Here is a 23,583-nt window from a genome sequence, read left to right as displayed (position 1 = left end):
CCCATCACCTCTCTCCTTGCCCACCCGCATCCTTGAGGTTCCTTGAATCCCAAAGTTCTGCCTGCCACAGGGCCTTTGCTCTTGCCATTACCTCTGCCCCAGGTGTCCTCACCTCAAATAGTCCCATAGCTAGTTCCTTTTTTTTTTCTGGCCGCACTGCCAGCATGTGGGATCTTAGTTCCCTGACCAGGGATCGAACCCGTGCCCCCTGCAGTGGAAGCACGGATTCCTAACCCCTGGACCGCCAGGGAATTCCCAGCTAGTTCCTTATTGTCAGGTCTCTACACAAAGGTCACACCTTCTCAGAGAGGCTTTCCCTGAGAACACGGTAGCAGCCCAACTCCTCACCTCCTTACATACTTTATTTTCTCTGTAGCATGATCACTACTTGACGTTCTATTAGATACTTATTGAATACCTGTTTACTGTCACTCTCGAATATTGGCTTTGCTAGGGATCTTTGTTCTATTCACAACTGAGTGCCTCACTGGAACCTGGTACACAGTAGTTGCTCAATAAATGTTGACTACGTCGATAAAAACAGCCAGGGGTTTGTAGACACACAGTCTGAGACCCTCGTGTGCTGTGTCTGTCCCCGAAGAGCTTCTCCATGCTGGGCACTGGTGGTGGTGGTGGGGGGGTGTATCACGGTCAAGAACAGAGAGGTGGTGACCTTGGACCTCTGAAGTCATGGTCCAGTAGGGGAGATGAATGTGAATGAAATAACCCTGGACCAGTAGAGAGGTGAAACTTCTGGTAGGTTCTAAGAGAGAGATGAGCAAAGAGCTGAACTAGAGCCTGACGTGGGGTGGGAGGGGGGCTGTCCATTTTAGGCTGGGTGGTCAAGGAAGGGGTCTCTGAAGATGTGGTGTTGGGGCAGAGCTCACCCTCACTCCAGTGATGCGAAGGCAGCAGCTACGGGAGACCTGGGGGAGGGTGTTGTGAGCCAAGCAAGGGGGGGTACTGAATGAGTCAGGGATCCGAGGCTGAGGAATCTGGACCCAAGCCTTCCCCACAGGCTCACTCAGGAGAGTCAAAGGGGGTCTCAGAGGGGCTCCCCTTCCCAGGGCCAGTGGACCTGCAGGCCTCACTCACCCCTCACAGCAGCGACCACCCCTGCCCACTCTGCATCTCACCCATCCTTGATGCCCCCCTCCTCCCTCCCTCCCTCCCAGTGAGTAGTGGTGGCCTGTGTGTCCTGGCAACAGGGGTAGAGCTCAGCGTCTCCCATGTGGCTTTTGGCTTCAGGTTGGGGACACACTTTGGTGGGGTTAGAGAGATCTTGAAAGGGAGGAGGGGGGACACAGTAGGGACTGATGTGTGGAAGGATGCAGGACGGGGACATTCTGTAGGCAAGGGTGGAGCTGCCAGATAAAGGGCCTACTTGTGTGTGTATCACCGTGGGCCAACGTGTGCCACCCATGTGTCTTTCATGTGTGTCTGTATCGTGCATGTGTATGTGTCCTGTGTGTACATCAACACGTGTGTCTATCGGTGGATGTGCGTCTGTCAATGTCTTTCTGTCTTGTGTGTGGTCTGTGTGTCTCGTGAGTGTCGGCACATATGGGTCTGCTGATGCGTCTTTGGCCATGCCGCGAGGCATGTGGGATCTTAGGTCGCTGACCAGGGATTGAACCTGTGCCCCCTGCAGTGGAAGCACGGAGTCTTAACCACTGGACCCCCAGGGAAGTCCCACTGTGTGCATCTTTCTGAACGTGTTGTCTGTCTCTGCATGCGGTGGCTGTCGCCCTGTATGGGGTGCTGTAATGAATGTGGCTAATTCCCAGGTGGTGCCTGTCTCCGTGACTGTGTGTGTCCCTCAGAACCCCACTGAGAAAACCCCTCCCCCACATTCCTGGGCCGGGGGAGAGGCGGGTGAGGGCGTGCAAGGTGGGATCCCGAAGTCACAGCACCCCTTCTCTGAGTAGTTCTGTTCTTTATTGTCACTGATATTAACAATATGAGTTTCACTGCCATGAGCATTTCCTGAGGGGGTGAGGTGCTCAGCCAAGCCTGACTGAAGCAGGGGCCAAGGAGGGGGCCAGTGACCCCCTGAGCCAGGAGCTCTGGGGCCTGAGGCCTGGGTCTTCCACCTGGGGTCTCTGAATGGGGAGGGGGCAGAGAGGAGGCAGGCTGGACCCCTCAAGACCCAAGCTCTTTCCCGTAGGAGGCCTTCAGCCCATTCTTCCCCTGGAGCAACTGAGGCAGGACAGGCTCGGCTGGGTGAGGAAGGGCTTACCCTTCCTGAGTTGGGACTGGGGGGGGACCCATCGACACCCCACATCTGCCACACAGTCTCTTGGGCTGGACACTTTTCCTGGGCACCAGCCAGCAGCTGGAGCACCGGGTGCCATATTTCTTGTACCTGGGACGGGGGTGCAAGAAACCAACATTCAGCAGGCAGCAGGGGCCCAGAAATCACCACGAGTGAGCCACGTTCCCCAAGAGGTGGGTGTTTTCTCTTCCCAAAACCCCACACCGGCTAAGCATGGACTGATGCGACGACCCCACCCCAAATCCCTCCTCCATTTTGAGGACCTGATACCACAGGCATTGCAGAGGGGGGTCCCATCTTCGGCATCTCTCCAGAGTGGGGTCCTCTGGGTCCTACAGGAAGCACAGCGTCGGCGCCCTGAAAGGGAAGAGGCCAAAGGGCAAGGGTCAGAGGCCAAGAGACCGAGCTCAGGAGGCCTGTGTGGGGTGGGCATTTTGAGGGGGGTGGTCTCTGTGAAGGCCCCACCCAGCTCCGGGCCAGCCCCGGTGTTGCCAGATCTAAGACAGAGGGAAAGCCAAGAAGGGAGACAGATGGCAAAGCTCAGCAGAGGAAGAAGCCGGGGGTGTGGGTGACTCAGCCTGAGTGGAGGGGGACGCTGAGACTCCTCCTGGATGGGTCTAAATAGGGAAGCGGGATGGGGAGAAAGACAAGGAAGAAATGAAACTGTCCCCCCCCCCCCAAGTATTTATAGCTCTCAAGTCTCCAGGACTCACCCAGGGACTCGCTGCCTCCTGCGTTGGCCTCTGGGCCTCTGGCAGGGCCTGGCGGGGGACCCTGAGAGCGGCTGCTGCAGGCCAGGCTGGGGAGTAGACAAGGCGTTAGCACCGAGGGTCTGTCTGTATGCTGTCCCAGATAGCCCCCAGTTGAAGATTTCCAATCAGGCAACCCCCAAGGAGGCATCTGATGTCTGAAAGGCCTGGCCTTGCACCTCATTAATATCACAGACATAATCATTTGAAAAGACAGTAAGCCTGGGGCCAGCCTGCGAGGTTTGTTTTTGTTTTGTTTTGCTTTTTTTTTTTTTTTTTGGCTGCGACGAGCGGCTTGTGGGAATTTAGTTCCCCGACCGTGGATCGAACCCGGGCCCACGGCAGTGAAAGTCCACATCTTAACCACTGGACCGCCAGGGAATTCCCCAGCCTGCCAGGTTGAAAGCTCAGCTCTCCCACGTCCTGGCCGTGTGACCAAGGACAAGAGATCTCATCCTCTGCGCCTCAGTTTCTGCATCTGTAAAGTGGGCCTCACGGGGTTCAGAGAGCCCATACACACCAAGGGCTACCTGTTACCTCTATTACTGTTGTCATGTCTGACAAACGGTAGCTATTATCATTGCTGGAAAAACTAACAGAAGCAGCAGCCCCGGGTATGGTCAGGCCTCTTAGGAGGAGACCCGGGCTCAGACCTGGATGTGACTGGCTCATAGCAGCAGTTACAGGAACTGACACCAGCCTGAGGTCTCGCTCAGAGATGGGGCCATTTGTAAGGCAGGGCTGAGGTGGGAGTCTATGAGGGCATTCCTGGGAGCACCTGCCCCCGGGCCTCTGCACTGTTACCACTATTACTTGCATAAAGGGTGCCCTTGCCCAGGCCAGCCCCTACCTGTAGGTGGGTATGATCTGTAGGCTGGAATCTGGCTTTATCTGAAACTTCAGGGTCACCCCCTCGAACTGGGGGTCCACTTTCTCGGCGCCCCGCTGGGGGTTCGACTGCTTCCGGGGTTTCCTCTGTGGCTGGGCTGAAGAGGCCGGGGGAGCCACTCGGGGCCCCAGGCCGGGGCTCTGCTGGCTGACTGGGGTCAGCATGTTCTTGGCATCCTTGGCCAGAGGTAGGGCTCCCAGAGTCTCCAGGGCCTTCGGCTCCCAGCAGGGCCCTAGGGCCTGGGTGTCCCAGGTGGGGGACTGGGCCAGCCCCTCTGCTGGCTCTTGGAGGAAGTGCAAGTCGGTGACCAAGTCCTGGTGTGCAGGCCAGAAGGACCTGGGGACAAGGGACAGTGTGGTCACCCCATTCCCTGGGCGGCACCTACATGAGTCTCAGGCACAAGGGGCAAGGAGAACTGTATAGCCTCTGACCCCCATATGACTCCAAGTATCCCTGGGGACCGGGACCTCTTCCTTGTAAGTACCAGTAACTAACATTTTGACCCTTGAGTAACCCCAGGAACCAGAGGTCATGATCCCTTGACCACTGGGCCAGGTTGGGGGAAGGGCCACTCCTTAACGCACCTGCCACTGGGTCTGAGGCATCCTGGAGTCCTTGGTGCCTGCTGGGTGGGGAGTTCCGGGGGCGGTTCGGGGTCCAGACAGGGCGGCGTCAGCAGCTCTCGAAGCATCGACAAGTCCGGGGCTGGCTCGGCCTCCATTGTGTCCCAGCCCTTACCCACTTCCCAAATCTCGCCCGGCCCCGCCCACGCCGGGCCCACTCGATGAGCCCCACCTGCTTGGGGCGGGGGCGCTTCTGGCCCTGGGTGCAAGGAGCTCCACCTGAGGGGGGCGGGGCCAGTGGGATCGGCGCCTCTGGCCGGCGATATTGGGGACCGGCTTCGAAGCCTCCACCCTCAGGCTAGCCTCCGTCCCTCTGTCCCTTCCGACCCTGCTCAGGTGACTTGATCACCCCTTGCGGCCAAGAGCAGTCTGGACCCCTCCAAATCCCTCCGCGGCTGAGGGGCGGGGCCTTGCCACGCTGATCCTCAGGCTCGCGGACCCTCACTATGAGGCCTCTTTCTCAGTTTCCCGCTGGCCCATCACCACCGTGGGAGGGGAAAGCTGGAGGCCTGGAAGTTGCAGTTGTAGACCCCAGGGCCTGTCCTCCCACCCGCACCCCCAGCAAGGACACTCAAGATGCTGGAAGTCTGTGAGACGGTTTTATTATCTCTCCGATTAGAGTCCACCCCTATCCACACCCCCATTCTCAGGGGTTTGGGGGAGGCTGCCCCAACAGGGGCCCTGTCCCCACCAGAGCCTGGACGTGGGATCTCTCTGAAGCAGGGGTTCTGGCCTTCCGGTTCCTTCCGCCATCTCTCCCGGGCCTGTCCCGTGCTCTGGGCGGGGCTGGCAACTTGGCTATTCCTCCAGTCCTGGCCCTGGGGCCGTGAGTGTCTGGGACCATCCAGCTGCCTGTGTCAGTGGGGCTTGGGGACGTGGCCGTCCACGTAGAAGTTCCTGGTGATCTTGGGCAGGGTGAATTCAGCCCCTTCCAGCTCAGGTGTCAGCACAATCTGGCAGCCCAGCCGGGAGTTCTCTTGGAGGAGGGGGGCCATGTCCAGCATGTCGTCCTCCCTGGGGCAAAGGGGGCAGCGATTATTAATGGGTCCGGGGGAGTGGCCAGAAAAGAAGCTCTCCTGCCAGCAGCCGGAGCAGGGAGAAAAGCTGGGGCTGCCCTCTGCTGCTGCAGAGGTGGAACTCTGGACGCCCAGAACGCAAAGGCTCAGCAACCAAGCCCTGCAGCTCAGAGCTGGGAGGGGCCACCCTGCTCACCTCTCGTCAGGAGGAGGCAGAAGGTCCAGGTGGTCCTCGCTCACATACACGTGGCAGGTGGAGCACGCCAGGGAGGCTTCACAGGCCCCTGGGGGCAGCAAGTGAGGGAGCATTGGTAAGGGGAGTGGTCAGGCAGGTGCCATGCAGTGAAGGACATAAAGGAGAATCCCTTTGTTTCTTTATTATTTTTTTTTTTTATTTTTATTTTTTGGCCACACCACATGGCTTGGGGATCTTATTTCCCCGACCAGGGATCACACCCAGGTCCACGGCAGTGAGAGCCAAGTCTTAACCGCTGGACCGCCAGGGAATTCCCAAGAATCCCTTCGTTTCACCACTCGACCCTCATTTCTCCCTCCCGGGCCTGCACGCCCACTGTAGGCACCCTCCACCCTGTCATTGACTTAGCTGGCTGTTCCCAACCTGCCCATAGTTTTTGCAAAAGGACGTCCGGGGTTTCCCCCAAACTCCCCAGCAGGCTGAGGACCAGGCTGGATACCTGGAACCGGTAATGAGCGTGGACCTGACTTCAGTGTAGCTGAGAGGGGACAGGCCAGGCAGGTTTCCTGTAGCCTGTGGGCCCTTGCTGTGACCCTGCCACTGTGCTGGGCTTCCCTGCTGCTGCTGACGGAGGGACTGGCTCACTCAGCATCTAATGCTGCAGCAGGGGAAGGGGTTAGGGAATAAGGGTTGGAAGATGGAGAGTCTGGGATTTCCTGCTTGCCCCTGGACACATTCCCAACCTTCTGATTGATCACTGGGAACTGTGCTCCGGAATAATGTTCCTCCTGGCCTAAAGCCTTCCAAAGGGTTTTTATAACTAGAATAAAATCCAAACTCCTCCACTCAGTCCTTGAGATGCTCCCACCCCTGCACTCACCCACTTCAGCCACACTGGCTCCCCTCACTCAACTCCTCCATGCCAAGCTCATCCCCACCACAGGACCTCAGCATCTGCCATACTCTTGATCTGGAATGCTCTTCTCTCCACTCTTTCCATGGCTACGTCCTTGTTGTCTTTGGGGACTTAACTGTCCTCCAAGTGCCCCATTTCTTGTCCTTCCCCTGACCCTTGTTATCTCTTTAGTAATTTCTGGACAGTGTTTATCACAGTCTGAAGTTACCATCATCATTTCTGGGTTTACCTGTGCTCTGTCAACCCGCCCTCTTCTCTCTGTACTCAGCACTGAGCCTGGCAGGTTGTAGATGCTCGAGAGATACTTGTTATAAGTGAACGGGACAGAATTCTCTTTTCTCTTCCAGACATGTTGGACAATAAGGGTGGTGCTGCAAGGCAGCCTCCTGAACCAGCAGACCATCCCTGTGGGCTATGGTGACTAATTTGCCCACCCTTCCAGTCTCTGGGGAAGAAACTGTCTGGGCCTCGAAACTGCCAGTAGTTCCCAGGCATCTCTTCCTCAGCCCTCTTTCCCAACTCGTTGGCGTCCTTACCCCATGAGACAGAGATTATCTAATATAATCGTCCCAACTACTCACTGCACGCCAACTATATGCCAGGTACTACACACTACACATGAGATCTGTTTAATCCTCACAGCAACCTGGTGAGATAGGAACTAAATTATCCCATTTTATAGATGAGGAGGCCGAGAGATGCTAAGGACCTTGCTCAGAGTCACACAGTTGGCAACAGCAAAATCTGAACACAGGCCACTTGCCTTGAAAGCTCATGTTCTAATCTCTGTCATGAACTGCCAATCACTGGATTCCAGAACAGAACTTGAGGTAGGTTTGCTATGACCCCCACGCCCCACACACACATTCCTACAACTCTCCCCGTCTAATGATTAAATCAGCTCCCTATTACATACACCCAACAGATAACCCTGTACACTTTTTAAAAGACTGCTCTTCCCAGTTGCTCATGATATAATCACATGTTTATGCATGGGATTATTGTCCCTATTAGGTTGAAATTGGTGTCAAATGACAGGGGCCTTATCTGTTTTTTACACTGCTACCTGGCACACAGTAAGTGTTCAATATTCATAGAAGAGCAGCACAGATTAGTGGCTAAAATAGGCTGGGTTTGCTGGAATCTAGTTTTGCCACTTACTTGACCTTGGACCAGGTCTGCTCAACCTGGGGCTCAGTTTCCTCACCTATAAGACAGGATAATATTCTCCCCTGCTGCATAAAGTTTTCATGGAATAGATTCAATCAGTTAACATGTGTTAACAGGCTTAAAGTAATGTCTGCTATTATTATATTTCCTTTAACAAATACTGATTTAATACCTGTTACATCTAAATACCATGACAGGCAACAGATAAGTGTGAACAAGGCAAACAGGGTTTCTGATCTGATCCTGGGGAGAGATGACAAAGAAGGAAACAAAACAATGAGAAGTGCTACGCAGAGAATGAAACACACTGAGATGACAGTTATCGGGGCATGGGGACCTTAGTTGGACCGAGGGGGATAAGATTGTCAGGAAGATGACATTTACATCGGGACCTGAAGGATGAGAAGGAGCCAGAAGATCTGGTGGGAAAACACTTCTGATGGAACAGCAAATGCGAAGGCCCTGAGGCAGGCATGAACTGGGCTGTTTGAAGAAGAGCAAGAAAGCCAGTGTGGCTAGAAGAGAGGGAGGAAAAAGGAAGAGAATACAAGCTCCTGGAGGGCAGGAGTTTTAGTAACCTCTAGCAAATGCTCAGTAAATAACTGCTGAATGAATGAAGGTTAAGAGGCAGGGAATGAGGCTGTAGTGAGGGGTCTGAAGTTTACCCATGTTTGGTGGGAAGCCATGCAGGGTTAAGTAGTGGAGAATCATATCTGACTTGTGGGTTTTTTTAACGAATGAATAAGGGCCTCCCCAGTTCCCTGTGCCCGGCTCCCACCTTCCAGATCCACCCCATGGCGCTGGGCCAGGTAGAGAACATTGTCCCCGACTCTGCCGCTCACCGGAATCCGTTGGCCTGACCGGTCTACGAACACCACGTTCACCCTGGGGACAGATCGGGGTGCAGATGACGAACTGGATGATGGGCACAGGAACCAGGTGGAATCTAGGATTAGGGAGTCGCGTTTGGGGCTCGATGGACAGGGGAATAGGGTGATACAGAAAGGGGACCCAGGGATGAGGCTGTAGGGCAAGGTGGGGACCGGAGAAACCTCGTGAAATTAGTAATGGGGGACCTGGCTCCCACACTCACACGTCCCCAGGCCGCTCGGGACAGCCGGCTTCTTCCTCCCCCGCCGGGCGCGAGCCTAGAAAACACGGTTGGGTGAGCAGCCATGCCGCGCCCGGCCGGCGTCCAATGGGTCAACGCTGCCCGCCTGAAGCGCCCCAGGTACCTGTCGCCCGGAACTTCTTGGCTATCGCAGGAGCCGCCGCCTCCCCGGACCCCCAAAAGCCCCCGGATCGGCACCACCAGGCACTCCTGGCAGCCCGCAGCAGGAACCCAGCATTCACGCCTCCCCAGGCCACGGAGGCGGCCATGACAGGCATCATGTGACCCGGAGACTAAGCATGCATCGCGGCGCACACGCGAGAAAAGGGCCCGTAATTGCCCGAATATACGCGCCGACGTTTTTGCGTGGGGGCGTGCGACAGAGGTGAGTCCAGGAGGAGGCTGCCAGAGTGAGGAGCCGGGCAGGCGCGGCTGCACCAAGACCTGCAGGGCTTTCCCAGACCTCCCACCAGGCCCACTGTTATCCCAAGAACCAGACAGGTCTGCTTTCTTTAAAACCATTTACTTACAAACTTTAATTCAGCAAAGGTCTGTGTGAGAAGACTGGGGAGAGGACACCCCTCCCCCCGCCCCCGGAGTGGATGTGGACCCCCAGAGTCAGGGGAGGGAAGCTGGTGGCCCAGCCGGCCAGGACCAGGGCCCAGGGTCACCTCAGGCTGACATGTCCTGCTGGTGGGCAGGGGCAGAGCTTATTGGCATGTTGTTGAATTTTCTAGCACTGGGCCAAAGGGAGGCCAGCTCCGGGTGATCTGGCCTGGGGATGAAGAGGCGGAGCTCATCTTCAACATGGAGGAGACAGCAGAGGCTCAGTGAGATGTACAATGCCTGACAGACGGACAGCAGGGGGACTAATTTAAGCTGGCAGAGAAAGCCCATCCCTGCACCTAAGCCTGAGCAGGAGGGCTGGTGGGACTGGTTTGCCAAGACCAAGGCTTTGGCCTTCTACTGTCCCCACGATGGGGGACCACGGGTAGAGGGGCCCAATCCCCAGGCCAGAGCCATTTGGTCCTGAGTCAAGCTTCCGGAGCTCAGCATCTGAGAGGCTCTGGCCAGCGGGGCCTGGAGCCTGGAGCCTGGCTTTTAAGGCATCAGAAGGCGAGGGGACTGTGGTAGGGGGCAGGGGACCTGGAGGTGAAGTACAGGTCAGAGAGGGCAGGCAGGGGCAGGAGACGGCCATGCCTGCAGCAGTTGTGGGAAAAAGAAAAAAGGGCTGAGCCATTTCAAACCGAAAAGTGTGGAATGGAGGCCCAGACACGCTGGGCCTTGAAGGAATCAGAGCTGGGGGTCGTCCTGGATTGTTTAAAAAATAATAAAAATTAGAAAAGGAAACCAAAGTCAACTGTCAAAGTTAAAAAAGGGGGACAGTCTCTGATCCTCACGGGAGGTCAGGGAAACCTCCAAGGCACTCGAAAGGCCAAGATACAGGAGCGACGAGGCAGGAGAGGACTCCCAGAGAGACGAACACAGGCGGACACAGGGGTGGGGAGAGAGAGCAGGCCACGGCCTCTCCCTCCTCAGGCTGCAGGGTCTCCACGCTGGGAGCCGGCCAGAGGTGCAGAGTGGCTCCCAGACGCCCCTACATTCCTTGGGCTCCTGCTGGTTGGTCAGCAAAGTCTTTCAGAAATTTTTCTATTACCGAAAGGGAAAAAAAAAAGAAAAAGAAAAAAGAAAAATAACACAAGACAAAACACCAGAAAACCCAAAAGCGATTTGGTGCAGGCCCTTGAGCATCTCCAGCACTGGCCCCTTAGAAAATCCTCTTGCGCTTCAGGTAGGAATCTGCGTAGTGGCCTCCAAGGCCCTGGGAGTGCTGGCCCACGTAGCTGCCTTCTGGGCTAGGCTCGGGCGAGGGCAGCAGGTGGGCGAAGCTGCGTTTCTGGCCACCCAGTGGGGTCTGAAGACAGAGGGGAAGGGGTGGTGGGTCAGGGGCCACCCAGGGGCCACCACTCCCCAGCCGAGTGTCCCCACCCCTTGCCCGTACCTTCAGCAAGTGGCTGTGGCCATTGGGCCCAGGGCCGAGGCCCAGGAGCCCTTCTCCAGAGCCCAGTGGGGAGGAGCCGACCGCCTGGGAGAAATGGGAGAGATGTGGGATGGGAAAGCAAGCAGCCCCCAGAGCAGAGGCAAGGGTTTCAGGTTCAAATCTTGCTGCTGCCACTTACTAGCTATGAGACTGGGGTCAGATTACTTCATCTCTCTGGGCCTCAGTTTCTTCATCTGTGGATTTAGGCTATACCACCCACACCCTGGGCTGCTGGGGGAGGAAGTGAGAGGCCAAGAAGCCTGGGCAATACTAGGTGCAAGACACATAGGCTCAGGGAGAATGGCTTGTTTCAGCTCGGCCCTGAGCAAAACTGACCCCTGCCACCACCCTGGCCTTGGCGCTGAAGGTCACAGGGCCCCATGCATCCTGGCTGTCCCTGGGGACCTGTGCTCAGTCAGGGAGGCTCCTCACCTTGTTAAGGTGGCTCTGCTTGAGGCCAGCCTGCAGGCCGCTGGTGAAGTAGGAAGTGGGTGAGCCCAAACAGAAGTGGGAGACGGGCCCACCGCCACCTCCGCCACCCCGCTCACCAAAGCCACTGGGTGGGGGGGACATCTGCAGAGAGGGGGCTGCCTGAGTAAGACAGATCATTGCAGTATCACCCCCTTTTGTCCCCAAACAACTCTGGGCTTTGGCCAATATGACAGTGGTGTGACAATGCCAGCAGAGGGGCCTGCCCTCCCTTCCTCCTCCAGGGAACCCTCCTCCAGGGAACCACATGCATGAGCATAGGGGGGCCTGCTGGAGGATGAGCTCCATGTGGAGCAGATAAATCACTGCAGCCGAGGCTCTTCACCAGCCTACTGACTGCCAGTTATATGAAGGAAGTCACTATGGACTGCTGAGCCCTAGCTGACCCGCCAGGTGACTGCAAAGAACTGCCCACCCACCACCCCACAGAATGGTGAGAAATAATAAAATATTTGCTGTTCTAAGTCACAAAGTGGTGGAATTGCTTGTTATGCAGCAAAAGCTAACTGATACACCCAGGAGGTAGGGTGGAAAGGGCAGCTCTTACTTTGTGTCGGCTGGGTCCGTGAGGCCCGAGGGTTGGCTCCCGTGGGTGGGAGAAGAGCCGCCGAGGTCCCACATCCTGAATGAAAGTGGGAGAAGCACGTTGGGTTGGGGTCTGTAACCAACCTCACCCTTGATTCAATTCCACGGCACAGCTGTCACTGGGGAAGTCAGCCCCCTCCAGGAGAGGGCAAACTCTAGTGTATGGGGGCAAACTCAGCCAGCAGGGTGGGGCAGTGAGACAGAATAGGTACCCAGTCCCAGGGGGGTGACTGTACCTGGACCCCAGAGGGCTGTGAGAGTGTGTGGCCCCAATGGGGCCAGGGGTTTGGAGTTTTCAAGGCAAGCAGGGCATCCAGGTTGTGTGAACTCCTGTGTTTTTTTTATGTTGGCACTGGCATTTATTTCGGTTATTTTTTTAAAAACCCACTGTGGGCCAAACACAACACAGGTGGCCAACCTGCAACGTCTGGCCTAGAGGAAGTCGGAATCATAGAAGGAGCAGCTCTCCAGGGACAGAGACATGAATTGCAGAGGGGAGGAGGGGGAGAAGGACAGAGAGACAGAGAGGAGGCTGAGCCCTGTCTCTAAGGAGAAGCAGAAGTGTGGCTGCAGGCCTCTCGGGAGAGAAAAACTGACTGACAGGAAGCGAAGCAGGGTTTGATGATGCGCAGAGACAAACAGACAAGAGACTTAAGGGCAGGGACTGCGTCCAGCATGTTCCCCGCTGTCTCCCTAACGCTTGGCCTGGCACAGTCAGTACTAGAGAAATGTCACTTTGGAGAGTGACTTGCTCCCAAGGGACAAAGGGCCACAGCAGCCGGCCTTTGGGAGGGCTGCCCCCAGGGCGGCCAGGTACTTACTGAGGGGTAGTCGAAGCCATAGCTGTCGGGCAGCCCTGGATCGGGGGGCAGGCGGGCGCTGGTGAGGGGGCTGAGCAGGCGGGACTTGAGCTGGAAAGCTTTGCTGCTGCCACCACCTCCAGGGGCTGGGGGGTTAGGCAGGGGGCCCTCAGCTGGGCGGCGGCTTCTCCCAGCGCCTCCCCAGCCCCGGGCCTCCTTACCCGCCAGATTGCTGGCCGGGAGCAGGCTGTGTAGGTTCAGGTAGGGATTCAGGGGGATCCGGAAGTCCTTGGGAGGCTCCCCCAGCAGCGAGACCTGTGGCGGGAGGGCCAGGTTCATGAGGGCCCCTGGCAGGGGGGCCCTCGCAAGGCAGGGGGCTGGAATGGTGCTGGGTGCAGGTGGGGCCTTACCCCAGTGGGCGTTGGCAAAGGCCCACTGTCCTTCTGCAGGCCTCTGAGACCAGTGCCTCGAAGCCCCACAGGAGCAGGGGGCGGAGTGAGCTGGGGTGCTGGAGGACCCAGGCCCATGGGTTCCCGGTCACCCCCAGAGGGGCCAAGCAGTGGCGGCAGCAGGGGCGGTGGCTTCCCTCGCCGGGGCGGCAGCTCCGGGGGCAGGCCCCCTCCTACAGAGAGAAGGAGGAGAGTGTCAGCAGCCAGACCACACAGGCCCCCTCCTCCCAGGGCCCTACAGCTTCCGCTTGGACCAGGGCCAGCAGCCGGGGGGTAACTGTGTGCTGGACACTGAGCAGGGCCCTCAAAGTGCATCAACTCCCAGATGTTCATGGCTCCCCAGGGAGGTGTGCACCCACGCACTCAACTGACAGGCGAGGACACTGAGACCCAGAGGGGTTAGGTCACTTGCCCAAAGCTGCACAGCTGGGAGTTTACCACGCCCAGTGAGGAAAGGGGCCCAGGAAGGGGAAGTGGGATGGGACCCACAGGGATGGGGAGGAGCGGGGTCTGCATTACCTGCAGACAGCTCCCCGAGGAGGGGGTTGGCCGGCTGGGCCCCGGGCTGGAGGGTGCCTAGGGGAGAGTCTCCCAGGATCCCGGGTTTCTAGGGACAGAGCACAGTCAGCTGGAGACGAGGGCAGTGGGTCACAACGCCCAGCACACCGAGACTCCAGCCCACAGCCAATCACAGGCAGACACACAGGGTGTCTCCCAATGTCTGCGATAGCCCGGCCGTCACCCACCCAGCCGATGGTGACCGAGGCCTCCTGCATGCCAGGGCCTACCCGAGGTGCTGGGGAGACCCAGGGAACACGGACCATGTGCAGCGGGTCAGAGCCTGTCACCCACCATCTCACACCCAGCCCCCTTGCTGATTATCACGGAAGCACAGTGTCTTAACACGCACAACACCACGTCGACTTCAGGCACACGGCGTGTGACAGCCACATGTGGATTCAGTCACTCTTAGCCACACAGGGCCCAAGCCCACAACCTTACCTTCTGTCAGTTACCGTCAAGACACATCTGCACCACTGACTTGGCCCCAGTGAATCAAACCAGACAGGGCAGTGAGTGTGTGTGTGTGTGTGTGTGTGTGTGTGTGTGCAGTGTGTGTGTGTGTGTTTGAGGGGGTGGGGATGAGAGGCCCCTCTACTCCCCTGTGCAGCCTCAGCTTTGACTGAGTCACTTCCTGAGTCCTGAGCACCTGCAACAGGCCGGGCCCCATAATGGGCCCCAGGGACACAGTCTGATGGTCCACAACCCCACTGATGGTGAACCACCCGTTGGTGGGTACAAGCGGTGTTGGAAATGGAATGACGAGGGGCTGCGGGATGTGAGTGAGGAGGGAGCCCGTGGCCCCACGGCCTGCCGTTACCTTCTGACTCTGGGTCTGCAGGGCGAGCTGCAGCAGCGCTGTGGACAGGGCGGGCCCGTTGAGCAGCGGCATGGCCGGGGGTGCGCCCAGGAGGCCTAGGGGGAGACCCAGAAAATGGGAGGCGGGCCCCGGGTGGAACCCCCCCACCAATTAAACACAGCCCCGGGCCTGTGGAGAGCAGGAAACTGAAGCTGCCAGAGGGCAACTGACAACCACAGAAAAGGGCCTGGGAGATGAGTCCCCCCGGGAGCGGACGGTCCCTCCCGCCACCACCCCCTGCGAGGGGCTCAGGGCACCAGCTCCGTCGGGGGAGCATCACTCCACCCCAGCCCCTGCTCACGGGCTCGTGTCACTCGCAGCTCAGGTGGGAATGGTTGCGGGAGGCGCCCGGCGCTGAGAGCGCTTGGCCCCTGCTTGCCTTACCCTGCTTGCCACCCGCGCCACCGTGCAGCAGGGGGTTGAGCAGCAGCTGGAGGGAAGCGGAGGGCCCCAGGTTGTTGAGCAGCTGCAGGATGTTGGGCTCGGGCAGGAGCCCTTTGCCCCGATTGAGGGCCTGCAGAGAGGAAGAGAGGCGCAGCTCAGGGCCCTGCCTGGCCACAGAGGGTGCCCGCCTGGTCCCCTGGCTCCCCCATCTCCACCCTCTGGGGCACCCTCCCTCTGGCACGCGCTCACCGTGGCCTGGGCAGCAATGAGCGCAGCCAGCATGCTGCGGCCAGGGGGCCCAGGGGCGCAAAAGGAGACGCGCAGGTGGCTGCCCCCCAGGGCCAGGCCATCTGCCCGCTGCTGTGCCTCTTCCGCCATCTCTGCCGTCTCGTATTCCAGCACGGCGAAGCCCTTCAGCTGCCCGTCCTGGCCGTACGCCAGCTGGGGGGTGGGGGGAGAGGCAGTCATAAGCACCTGGGTGGCAGTGACCACCATCACATGAAGTGACCACGGTGACCAGATGAGGATCCTGATGACAGTGACACCCCAGAGAGAATGGACTCGGGGCCCTGCACTGTCCCGTGCCTGGTTTCAGCGTTAGCTCATCGAATCTTCTGAATGGCCCCAGGATGCTACATCCTGCCCATTTTTCAGAGGGGGCAACTGAGGCTCAGAGAGGTCAGCACGCCCAAGGTCACACTGTTGGTGGGAGGGCAGAGCCAGGACCCACTCCACACGGGTCAACTCCCCCAGGCCTTGCGCCAGCGCCACGTTGGGACTTTGCCTGGGATTCCTGAGCACATGCTGGTGGGCTCAAAGAGGAGGGGCCAGCGGGAGAAGCAGGTGGCTCGGAAGTGCAGCCCTGCCACAAACCTCAGGCCGAGGATGCAGGTGGGGCTGGGAAGGGCACACAGCCTGGTGGTGAGGCAGATGGCCACCAAGCTCGGGTTTGAGGCTGGTGGAGCTGGGCTGGAGGGTGGAGTCACACAGCCAGTGAGTGGTGGGAACAGGGATGTGGTCACAAGCAGGCCAGAGAGGCCCCTTCACCCCCCTTGACGCAGTCATTTGATACTTCCGGCCCACAGCCCCCTCTCCAGACCCTGGGGCCAGATATGTTCCAGGATTGAGGCTGTTTGGGAGATGAGAAAGGAGGGTGCCGCACACACCCTGTATTAGCTATCAGTCACCCCCAGTGGGTTCTGAGGCGCCCCGGAAATCGAGCTCGTGAATAGCTCGGCAGCAAGATGCAAAGACAAAGGCCACAGACGACCCCACATCAGTTCAACTCAGGCTTTGCTGCCCAGTGAGCCTGCCCAACTCGGAACAAAACTCTTGGTTTTCAGGGTGTTGTAGGTGCTGGAACTGTGGGCCGGGGCTGTCCCAGGGAGAGCAGATACTGTGAGAGCACTCAGCTGGGCCCTGCGCGCCCACGGGCCAGGTGCCACAGGCACTGTTTCAGCACACCCAATTTGCAGGTGAAGTAACTGAGGCTCAGAGAGGGGCAGTCCCTTGCCCAGGCCACAGAGCTGGAGCTGGGATCAGACAAGGCCAGGCAGAAGCCCTCAACAGGACTGGGCACCTTGGCGTGGCAATGGCTATCCTGAGAACCAGTGCTGTTCCTCTTGGGTCCAGAATGTCGCACGGATGACTGCAGTGTGGTTTGGAGCAACGCACTGCCCGCCAGTAGGGCATAGCACAGAGTCCATAAAATGGAATATGGTGCAGCTACAGGAGAAATGAGAAAGATCTCATTTCTGAACATGGGAAGACGCCCAAGATAAAGTCAAACCAATGCAGGCATGGCAATATTTGAGTCAAGAAAAGGGGAATGCAGGAACATATATACGTATCCATTTGAAATGCATAATAAAATCTCGCTGGAAGGACACACACAAACTGCTCCGAGAAGGGGCTGCAGGAAAAGACCCTGCGGAGCCAGGAGGGAGTCTTCACCGCAGGGCTCTTGTGGACATGCTAAATTTCGAAATGGGCCTGGACTGCCCATTCATAAAAATGAATCAAGTTGAAAAGGCTTTTTACAACACCCCAGGGTCTTGGGATACCTGCTTTATACACATCCATAGCATTCAAACATTTTTAAGCAACTTTGCAATAAAATGAAGCAATTAAGATACATAGGGACTTCCCTGGTGGTCCAGCAGCTGCGGCTCCGTGCTTCCACTCCAGGGGGCACGGATTCGATCCCTGGTCAGGAAACAAGGATCCCACATACCGCGCGGCGGTAAAGGCAGTAAATACGTAAATACAAATTATATATACATATAAAAAAAGATACGCCAATTGGCCTGTGGATAACTGGCAAAGTGAACCGGACTGGGTTGCTGTGGGCTTTCCTTCACGATCTCCTCCTGATTATGTCAAAAATAAAACACCCCCCACATGGGCAGCAAACTCCCGTCGTGGGAGGCAGGGGCGCCCAGTTGAGAACGGGGGCCCCAGGGTCAGCTGCCTGATCTTGGCTCCCAGCCCACCACTTACTGGCTGGCCAGCCTGTGGAGGCCACTGCACCTGCCCGTCCACGGCCCTCAGTTTCCTCCTCTGTAAGATGGGCCCAGCCACTAGACCCACCTGGCAGAGTGGCGGTGGGGGTTCAACAGTGTGCTCAGCAGGGGCGGGGGAGGCTGTGGGCGTGGGCCCAGTGCCCACTCTGAGTGCCCAGGCAGGGCAGGCTCGGGCCTTCAGCCCACCTCTAGCGAGCACTTCACCTTCGCCTCTGGCCAGGCCCGGCACCAAGGCCTGGATGTGCTTCTTCTCATCAGACAAATAGAGAAAGGGGTCAAAGAGCAACCAAGGCCACAAGGCTCCTAAATAGGGGGACCGAGGCTCACACCTCAACCTGCCTGACTCCCAAGCCCAACCTCCGTTCAACCAGCATCCCCAGCATGACTGGGCCCCTCGGAGGCCGTCACCTCGAGGCCTGGGCCTCAGCAGGTGCTCAGCAGACATCTGGCGAATGCATATGTGGAGGAATGCGTGAGCAGCCGTTCGCAATAACCTAGTCACAGAGCACGGCCAGACCCATTTTGAGACGGGGAAAGCAAGGCCCAGAGAGAGAACCTGTAGTTGGCCACAGCCCTTACAATCTCCACACGAGAGGAGGTAGCTGCTAAGCTACATGCATATGTCATCTGTGTCCTGAGTCCCGTCCAGGGCCTGGCACACAGTAGGTGCGCGGCAGAGGCAGCAGTGAGCAAAGAGAGGGGCTCCTACCAACGCCAATTCCCCAGCACCAACACCCAAGGCCACAGAGCTGGGGTGTGAGCCCAGTACCAGCCTCCTCCAGGGTGGCCTGGGGTTCCAATGCTGGCTCTGCCACATCCCGGCTGTATGTCCTGGGGCATGTCAACTGACCTCTCCATGCCTGTGTCCCCACCTGAAGACGCGGATGACACCTGCCTCTCCAGGCTGTTACAGGATGGAGGGATTGCAGGTAAGCCCAGTGAGTGCTGAAGGAATGTCCACCCTGGGGGTCTGTGGGCACGACCACCTGGGAGCTCTCCAAGAGCTGGGTCTGGCCTATTCTCGCCCCACCGCGCCTGTCACGGGGCTAGACACCCTCACAGAAGGGCCCAAAAAGTGAGACTGGAATGAACCAGGGATTGTTTTGCTAAACCAACGCATGAGTATTGAACCCCTTCTTACAGAGGAGGGAAACAAAGACTCAGAGAGTGAGTGACTTGCCACAGAGCAGGGCTGGGATCTGGCCACGTCCAACTTCCTGACCTCGAGGCTTAAATGGACTGTGGGCTCCTCCAGAGTAGCCTCCTTGATGCTGGGCCCGGGGCCTGGGACCCAGGAGGCGTGAGCGCAGAAGTGGATGTGAACACAGGGTGAGCAGGCCTCACAGCCATTTTTTTTTTTTTTTTAACAAAGGTAGCCTCGCCTGCATTTTACAGTGGGGAGGTTAAGCAAGTCGCCAGAGGGTGTGCGGGGATCTGAAGCCCAGCCAACTGGCTCCTAGGTGGGCTGTCACCCACTGCACCACGTGGCGTTTCTAACAAGAAGCCCATTCAAAGTGGCATCGCTGCTGCCTTACTGAAAGGGGACCCAGGAGACTGGAGAGAGCAGGTGACTCAAAGGCCCCTCTGAGGTGCTCTGGGCTTCGCATCTGCTCCCCGAGATCCCCGCACTGGGCACAGGGCTCACCTGGCAGAAGGTGGGTGCGTGGACGGCCGAGAGCGCCCGGCGCAGGGCATCCACATCACTGAAGCCGGGCGGCAGGCGGTCGACACAGAGGCAGCGGGAGTGGAGCAGGGAGGGCGTCAGCTGCCCGGCGTCTGTCCAGTGCACGTAGAGGGTGCGCGGGCCCAGCGGCTTGCCCAGCAGGTCCGACTTGGCGCGGGCGGCCGAGTCCTTCTTCATGTACTCGGCGAAGCCATAGCCCTTGGAGTGGCCGGTGCACTCGCTGTAGACCAGGAAGCAGCGCTCCAGGCTGCCAAAGGGCCGCACCAGCTCCTCAAACTGCTGCTGCGTGAGGCTGGGGGGCAGGTTGGCCACGCACAGCAGGGCGTCCGTGGGCTGCAGCTGCACCGACAGCTCGCGCTCCCGCAGGCGGCTCTGGTGGAAGGCGCTGATGGCAGCCTCGGCCTGCTCCCCGTTCAGCAGGGTCACAAAAGCTGCGGCGGGAGGGAGTGTGGGTTAGTGGGGCCCCCGAGGGCCTGCCCCTCCACCCCGTGGTCGCCCACACCGACCTCCCTCCAAACCACATGTGACCTCAGAACACCAAACAGCCAGGACATCACAGGCACCAACTGAGTGGAACAGTCGCCAGCCTTGAGCCACAATAGCCAGCGCCTCCGGGCTCTTCGAGGCTTGCTCCTTGCAACCCGCGGTGACGCTCACCTACTGGGAGCCTAGCCCCATCCTAAGAACTACATGTGTAACTCGGGTGACACACAGGGTAGTGGTTAAGCATGTGGTCACGGGAGCCTGGGTTTCAACTCTAGCCCCTGAGTGGCTTTGAGGTCTATTTCCTCGTCTGTCAAACGGGAATAACTTACTGCTCACAAACACTATTTTTCCAGCAATGAAATGGGCCCAGAGCAGTGTCCTGCCCAAGTGCCTGGACTTGAACCCAGGCAGGCCGGCTCCCAGGCACCCACAGTTTTTCAGGTGTTTTTTTTTTTTTTTTTTTTTTAAACATTTTTATTTATTTATTTATTTATTTTTGGCTGTGTTTGTTGGGTCTTCGTTTCTGTGCGAGGGCTTTCTCTAGTTGCGGCGAGCGGGGGCCACTCTTCATCGCGGTGCGCCGGCCTCTCACTATCGCGGCCTCTCTTGTTGCGGAGCACAGGCTCCAGACGCGCACATTCAGTAGTTGTGGCTCACGGGCCTAGTTGCTCCGCGGCATGTGGGATCCTCCCAGAACCATGGCTCGAACCCGCGCCCCCTGCATTGGCAGGCGGATTCTCAACCACTGCACCACCAGGGAAGCCCCTTTCAGGTGTTTTAATACGTTTGGCTTCACGATCAACTCCAACGGGTCATGTCCAATTTGCTGAGAAAACCGAAGCTGAGGAGGGTAAATCACTTGCCTATGGCCATAGAGTGAGGACCAGGACTAGAACCCAGGTCCATTTGCCTCCAGGGCCCAAGATCTTAAGCACTACTTCCAGCCCACCAGCTAGGTCTCGAGGGGTCACCAGCCCTCAGTGCCTTCTCACCCATGTTATAGTTCACAGGCAAAGGCCCTGGCTGGTTTAACACCTGGCACAATGCCTTGTGGGCACAGACACCCACCGAGAGCCTCCCATGTAGGGGGCCAAGGCTGACAAGACCTGTCCCTGTTCTCATAGAACTGACCACCACATGCAGGAGGCAGGTGAGTGGGCTGGCAGCAACAGCCTAGGGTGGTCGGTGCTATGATGGGGTGGGGGGGTGCGCTCAGAGCACTGTGAGGAGCTGCCTGATGCCAGCTGGACGGAAGAGGAGACAGCTAAGAACAGTGGCAGAGGGAACAGCCTGGAACCTTAGGCACCTGAGGAGACGGTGAGGCTGAGGCACATCCTTGCAAGGTAGTATCAGGAGGAGCCTCAGACAGGTTTTGAGGAGAGAAGAATGATCAGGGTTAGGACCAGGTATGATCAGATTTGCAGTCAGATCAGAGCTGGCGGTCTGGGGGAAGGCAAGCAGGGGAGTAAAATCGTGGAGGCAGAGAGGCCAGAGGGAGGCTGCCATTTCGGCAGAGATGTACCCTAGGTCCAGCGCAGGACAGACTGTTGCCCCAATCTATCCCTCATCTTGGGTGCCCATCGTGGGGCATCCTTGACGTTCCTCTTCCAGGCTACCCAGCAGATACCTGGGTACTGGGTACCCATTCCCAAGCCATCCCCCCAGCCGGCCAGTCACCCACGCCTGTCTGGTCTTCTCCTTCAAGTCCTCCAGAACAACTAGTGCCCCTCCATTCTCTTGGCTTCCTTCTGGTCCATATCCCCTCCATCGCTGCTGCATGTTGGGCCTGAAGTTCATGAGACACTGGGCCAAGATTCTCCCAGCTTCAGGGGCTGTCATCCCCTGCCCCTAGCCCACCCCACAGTCCCACAAACCTGTCCCTTTGTATTTGTCCACAAAGCAATACTTGAGCTCATAGTCGCCGAGCAGGTCGTGCACCTCCTGTGGAGACAGAAGCCAAAGGACAGGGAATCACCGAAGGCTGAAGGGAGCAACCCAGTGCCACCTTCACGTGGACCAGCTATGAGGGCAGGTCAATTACCATCCCCATTTTACAAAGGAGGAAACTGAGTCTCAGAGCAGCTACTTGCCCAAGGCCATTGAGGCCATACCTGGCAGAGCTGGGATTCAGAGCTTAGCTGCAGATCCCATGCTTTTAACCAACACAACACACTCTTATTAGAGAGTCAGGTGTGTCTGAGTTCAAGTCCCAGCTCTGCATACACCCACAGGGAAGTTGTTTAACCCATCTGAACCTCGGCTTGCAAGACTGACCCTTTCCAACAACCTTGCAAATCAAGTATTAACAAATCCATTTTGTACATGTGGAAACTGAGGCTCAAAAAGGTGAAGAAAATTGTCACAGGTCATGCAGTTGGTCAGCGCAGCAGTGGGAATGCCACCCATGGGTACCTGACTGGGGACCCTGTGTACTTAATAAGCCCACATTGTGTGGCTTCACGTGCCTCCCCATTTCCTCCTACTGGCAGGGCTGCCTTCTTGCAAGCCAGCTATGGAGGCGAGGCTCTGGGGCCTGCTTGTGCCAGACACACTGTGCACCCTGCAGGAGAGGCAGCGTGTTCCCAGCTGAGAGGTGGTGGGCACTAGGAGGATGGCTGACTCTAGAAACAAACCAGACTATGCTTAGGGGTGCCTGCCCCAGGTCTGTCCCCAAGTCACACCCCTCCCAACACTCCTAGGGCCCCACCAGCCATGTGACCACCCATGGGCAGAGAGAGCCAATGGCAGGTATGTTGATGGGCCAGAGACCAGAGATTCTCCATAGCAGGGACAAAGAACCCATTCCATCGCCGATGGGCAGGGCAGACCAGATGCAATCTTCCTGGGTTCAAAGAGCACTGGGAAGTCCTGCTCCATTTGGCCCCAACAGAAGAGCACCCTTGGCCAGATCAGCCAAGGGGGGGGGGGCTACATGGAACAACCCCCCCCCCCTCTTTTCTGCAGGTCTGTGGCATGGGGACAGGAGGAGACTCCATTTTTCCAAATTAATCCCGAGGCTTTTGGGGAAAAAAGACCCCAGAAGCTGCTACGACTTCCGGATCTTCCTCTAAAAGGAGTTAATAAACGCTTGCTAGGAAAAGGCATAGTCTAGTCAACCATGAAACTTATGGATATGAGGTCCCACCACTCCATGGTAGAGCAGGAAGCAACTGGCGTCCCAGTTTCCACAGTCCCGATCTGGCTGCCCATTCACAATCCCCCAACGTGGCCAAAGCTGCCCGCCCCCTTCCATTCCCCGCCCCCTTCAATCACTTGGTTTCGTCCAAGCCTGTGGTCGCCCCTAGCAACGTCCCCTCAATCAAGTTGGTTTCACCCTCCATCTCCGGCCCCCCACATCCCGCTCTTGGTCTCTCCCGACCCCGCGTGGATCCCGCGCTTGGACTCAGCCTACGTCCTCCACCAGAGCGTTGGTGTCGCCCGGTTCCCCCCGCGCACGCGCACGGTGGTATTTCCCGCCACGCTCCCACACGGCCACCCCCCCCCCCCCCACACCTGGTTGGTCACGTCCCCCGGGAGGCCCCGGATCAGTATCTTGCGGCGGTTACGGAACTGGCGCTCGGTGTGTTCCAGGCGTTTCCGGATCTCCTCTGGATCTAGCGGCGGCAGTTCTTCTTCAGGCGCCCGGCGCTCCGCGACATCGTCAGCTTCAACCTCGGCCCCAGCCTCCGGGCTCAGCGGGGGCCGGTGAGTAACGGACACGTCGGCCGCCATCTTGGGAAACCCGGCGCCTTCTGGGACCAGCGAGCCGAGGCGGAGC

General features: G+C 58.0%; 3 protein-coding genes across 11 annotated transcripts; all 3 read right to left on the bottom strand.

Moving 5' to 3' along the window:
- Positions 1-889: 889 nt before the first annotated feature.
- ZGLP1 (zinc finger GATA like protein 1) lies at positions 890-4,634 on the bottom strand. Its single transcript, XM_059919170.1, has 6 exons — positions 4,498-4,634; positions 3,875-4,249; positions 2,989-3,074; positions 2,539-2,632; positions 2,240-2,365; positions 890-926 (listed from the first exon to the last, which is right to left on the bottom strand). The coding sequence occupies exons 1-6, from the start codon at positions 4,632-4,634 to the stop codon at positions 890-892; spliced, it is 855 nt and encodes a 284-aa protein (XP_059775153.1).
- Positions 4,635-5,122: 488 nt separating this feature from the next.
- On the bottom strand, positions 5,123-9,238 carry FDX2 (ferredoxin 2). Of its 6 annotated transcripts, XM_059919828.1 has the most exons (6): positions 9,070-9,238; positions 8,928-8,982; positions 8,613-8,780; positions 8,219-8,349; positions 5,749-5,836; positions 5,123-5,550 (listed from the first exon to the last, which is right to left on the bottom strand). In XM_059919828.1, exons 1-6 carry the CDS (start codon positions 9,224-9,226, stop codon positions 5,394-5,396), a joined length of 756 nt encoding a protein of 251 aa, XP_059775811.1. In that variant the 5' UTR covers positions 9,227-9,238; the 3' UTR covers positions 5,123-5,393. The 6 variants fall into 6 exon arrangements, with proteins under 6 accessions (XP_059775811.1, XP_059775813.1, XP_059775812.1 ...); XM_059919830.1 differs by lacking the exon at positions 8,219-8,349 and having other exon boundaries at positions 8,677-8,780; XM_059919829.1 differs by lacking the exon at positions 8,219-8,349 and having other exon boundaries at positions 8,613-8,719.
- Positions 9,239-9,452: 214 nt separating this feature from the next.
- On the bottom strand, positions 9,453-23,574 carry RAVER1 (ribonucleoprotein, PTB binding 1). Of its 4 annotated transcripts, none has more exons than XM_059918453.1 (14): positions 23,319-23,574; positions 21,680-21,746; positions 19,281-19,750; positions 15,363-15,554; positions 15,114-15,243; positions 14,691-14,785; positions 13,829-13,916; positions 13,271-13,482; positions 13,082-13,175; positions 12,882-13,006; positions 12,023-12,097; positions 11,419-11,577; positions 10,948-11,031; positions 9,453-10,860 (listed from the first exon to the last, which is right to left on the bottom strand). In XM_059918453.1, exons 1-14 carry the CDS (start codon positions 23,535-23,537, stop codon positions 10,714-10,716), a joined length of 2,157 nt encoding a protein of 718 aa, XP_059774436.1. In that variant the 5' UTR covers positions 23,538-23,574; the 3' UTR covers positions 9,453-10,713. The 4 variants fall into 4 exon arrangements, with proteins under 4 accessions (XP_059774436.1, XP_059774437.1, XP_059774435.1 ...); XM_059918454.1 differs by having other exon boundaries at positions 11,419-11,559; XM_059918452.1 differs by having other exon boundaries at positions 12,882-13,175.
- Positions 23,575-23,583: the final 9 nt, after the last annotated feature.

Source organism: Balaenoptera ricei, chromosome 3 (assembly GCF_028023285.1).
Source record: "Balaenoptera ricei isolate mBalRic1 chromosome 3, mBalRic1.hap2, whole genome shotgun sequence".
Classification (NCBI taxonomy): Eukaryota; Metazoa; Chordata; class Mammalia; order Artiodactyla; family Balaenopteridae; genus Balaenoptera; species Balaenoptera ricei.
Note: the sequence above shows the minus strand (reverse complement) of the source record. Positions and strands in the feature narration are given on the sequence as shown.

Coding starts and splice junctions, on each gene's coding strand:
- ZGLP1 (XM_059919170.1), bottom strand. CDS start 4,634: ATGGAGGCCGAGCCAGCCCCGGACTTGTCGATGCTTCGAGAGCTGCTG. Junction 4,250..4,497: donor TGCCTCAGACCCAGTGGCAG/GTGCGTTAAGGA, acceptor CCTTGTCCCCAG/GTCCTTCTGGCCTGCACACC. Junction 927..2,239: donor CCAGTCCCAACTCAGGAAGG/GTAAGCCCTTCC, acceptor ACCCTCCCCCAG/GTCTCCCGTAGCTGCTGCCT.
- RAVER1 (XM_059918452.1), bottom strand. CDS start 23,537: ATGGCGGCCGACGTGTCCGTTACTCACCGGCCCCCGCTGAGCCCGGAG. Junction 21,747..23,318: donor CGGGGGACGTGACCAACCAG/GTGTGGGGGGGG, acceptor CTGTCTCCACAG/GAGGTGCACGACCTGCTCGG. Junction 11,578..12,022: donor ACGGACCCAGCCGACACAAA/GTAAGAGCTGCC, acceptor TGTCTTACTCAG/GCAGCCCCCTCTCTGCAGAT.
- FDX2 (XM_059919828.1), bottom strand. CDS start 9,226: ATGATGCCTGTCATGGCCGCCTCCGTGGCCTGGGGAGGCGTGAATGCT. Junction 8,350..8,612: donor CCATGGGGTGGATCTGGAAG/GTGGGAGCCGGG, acceptor CCTCTCTTCTAG/CCACACTGGCTTTCTTGCTC. Junction 5,551..5,748: donor CTGCCTCCTCCTGACGAGAG/GTGAGCAGGGTG, acceptor CCTTTGCCCCAG/GGAGGACGACATGCTGGACA.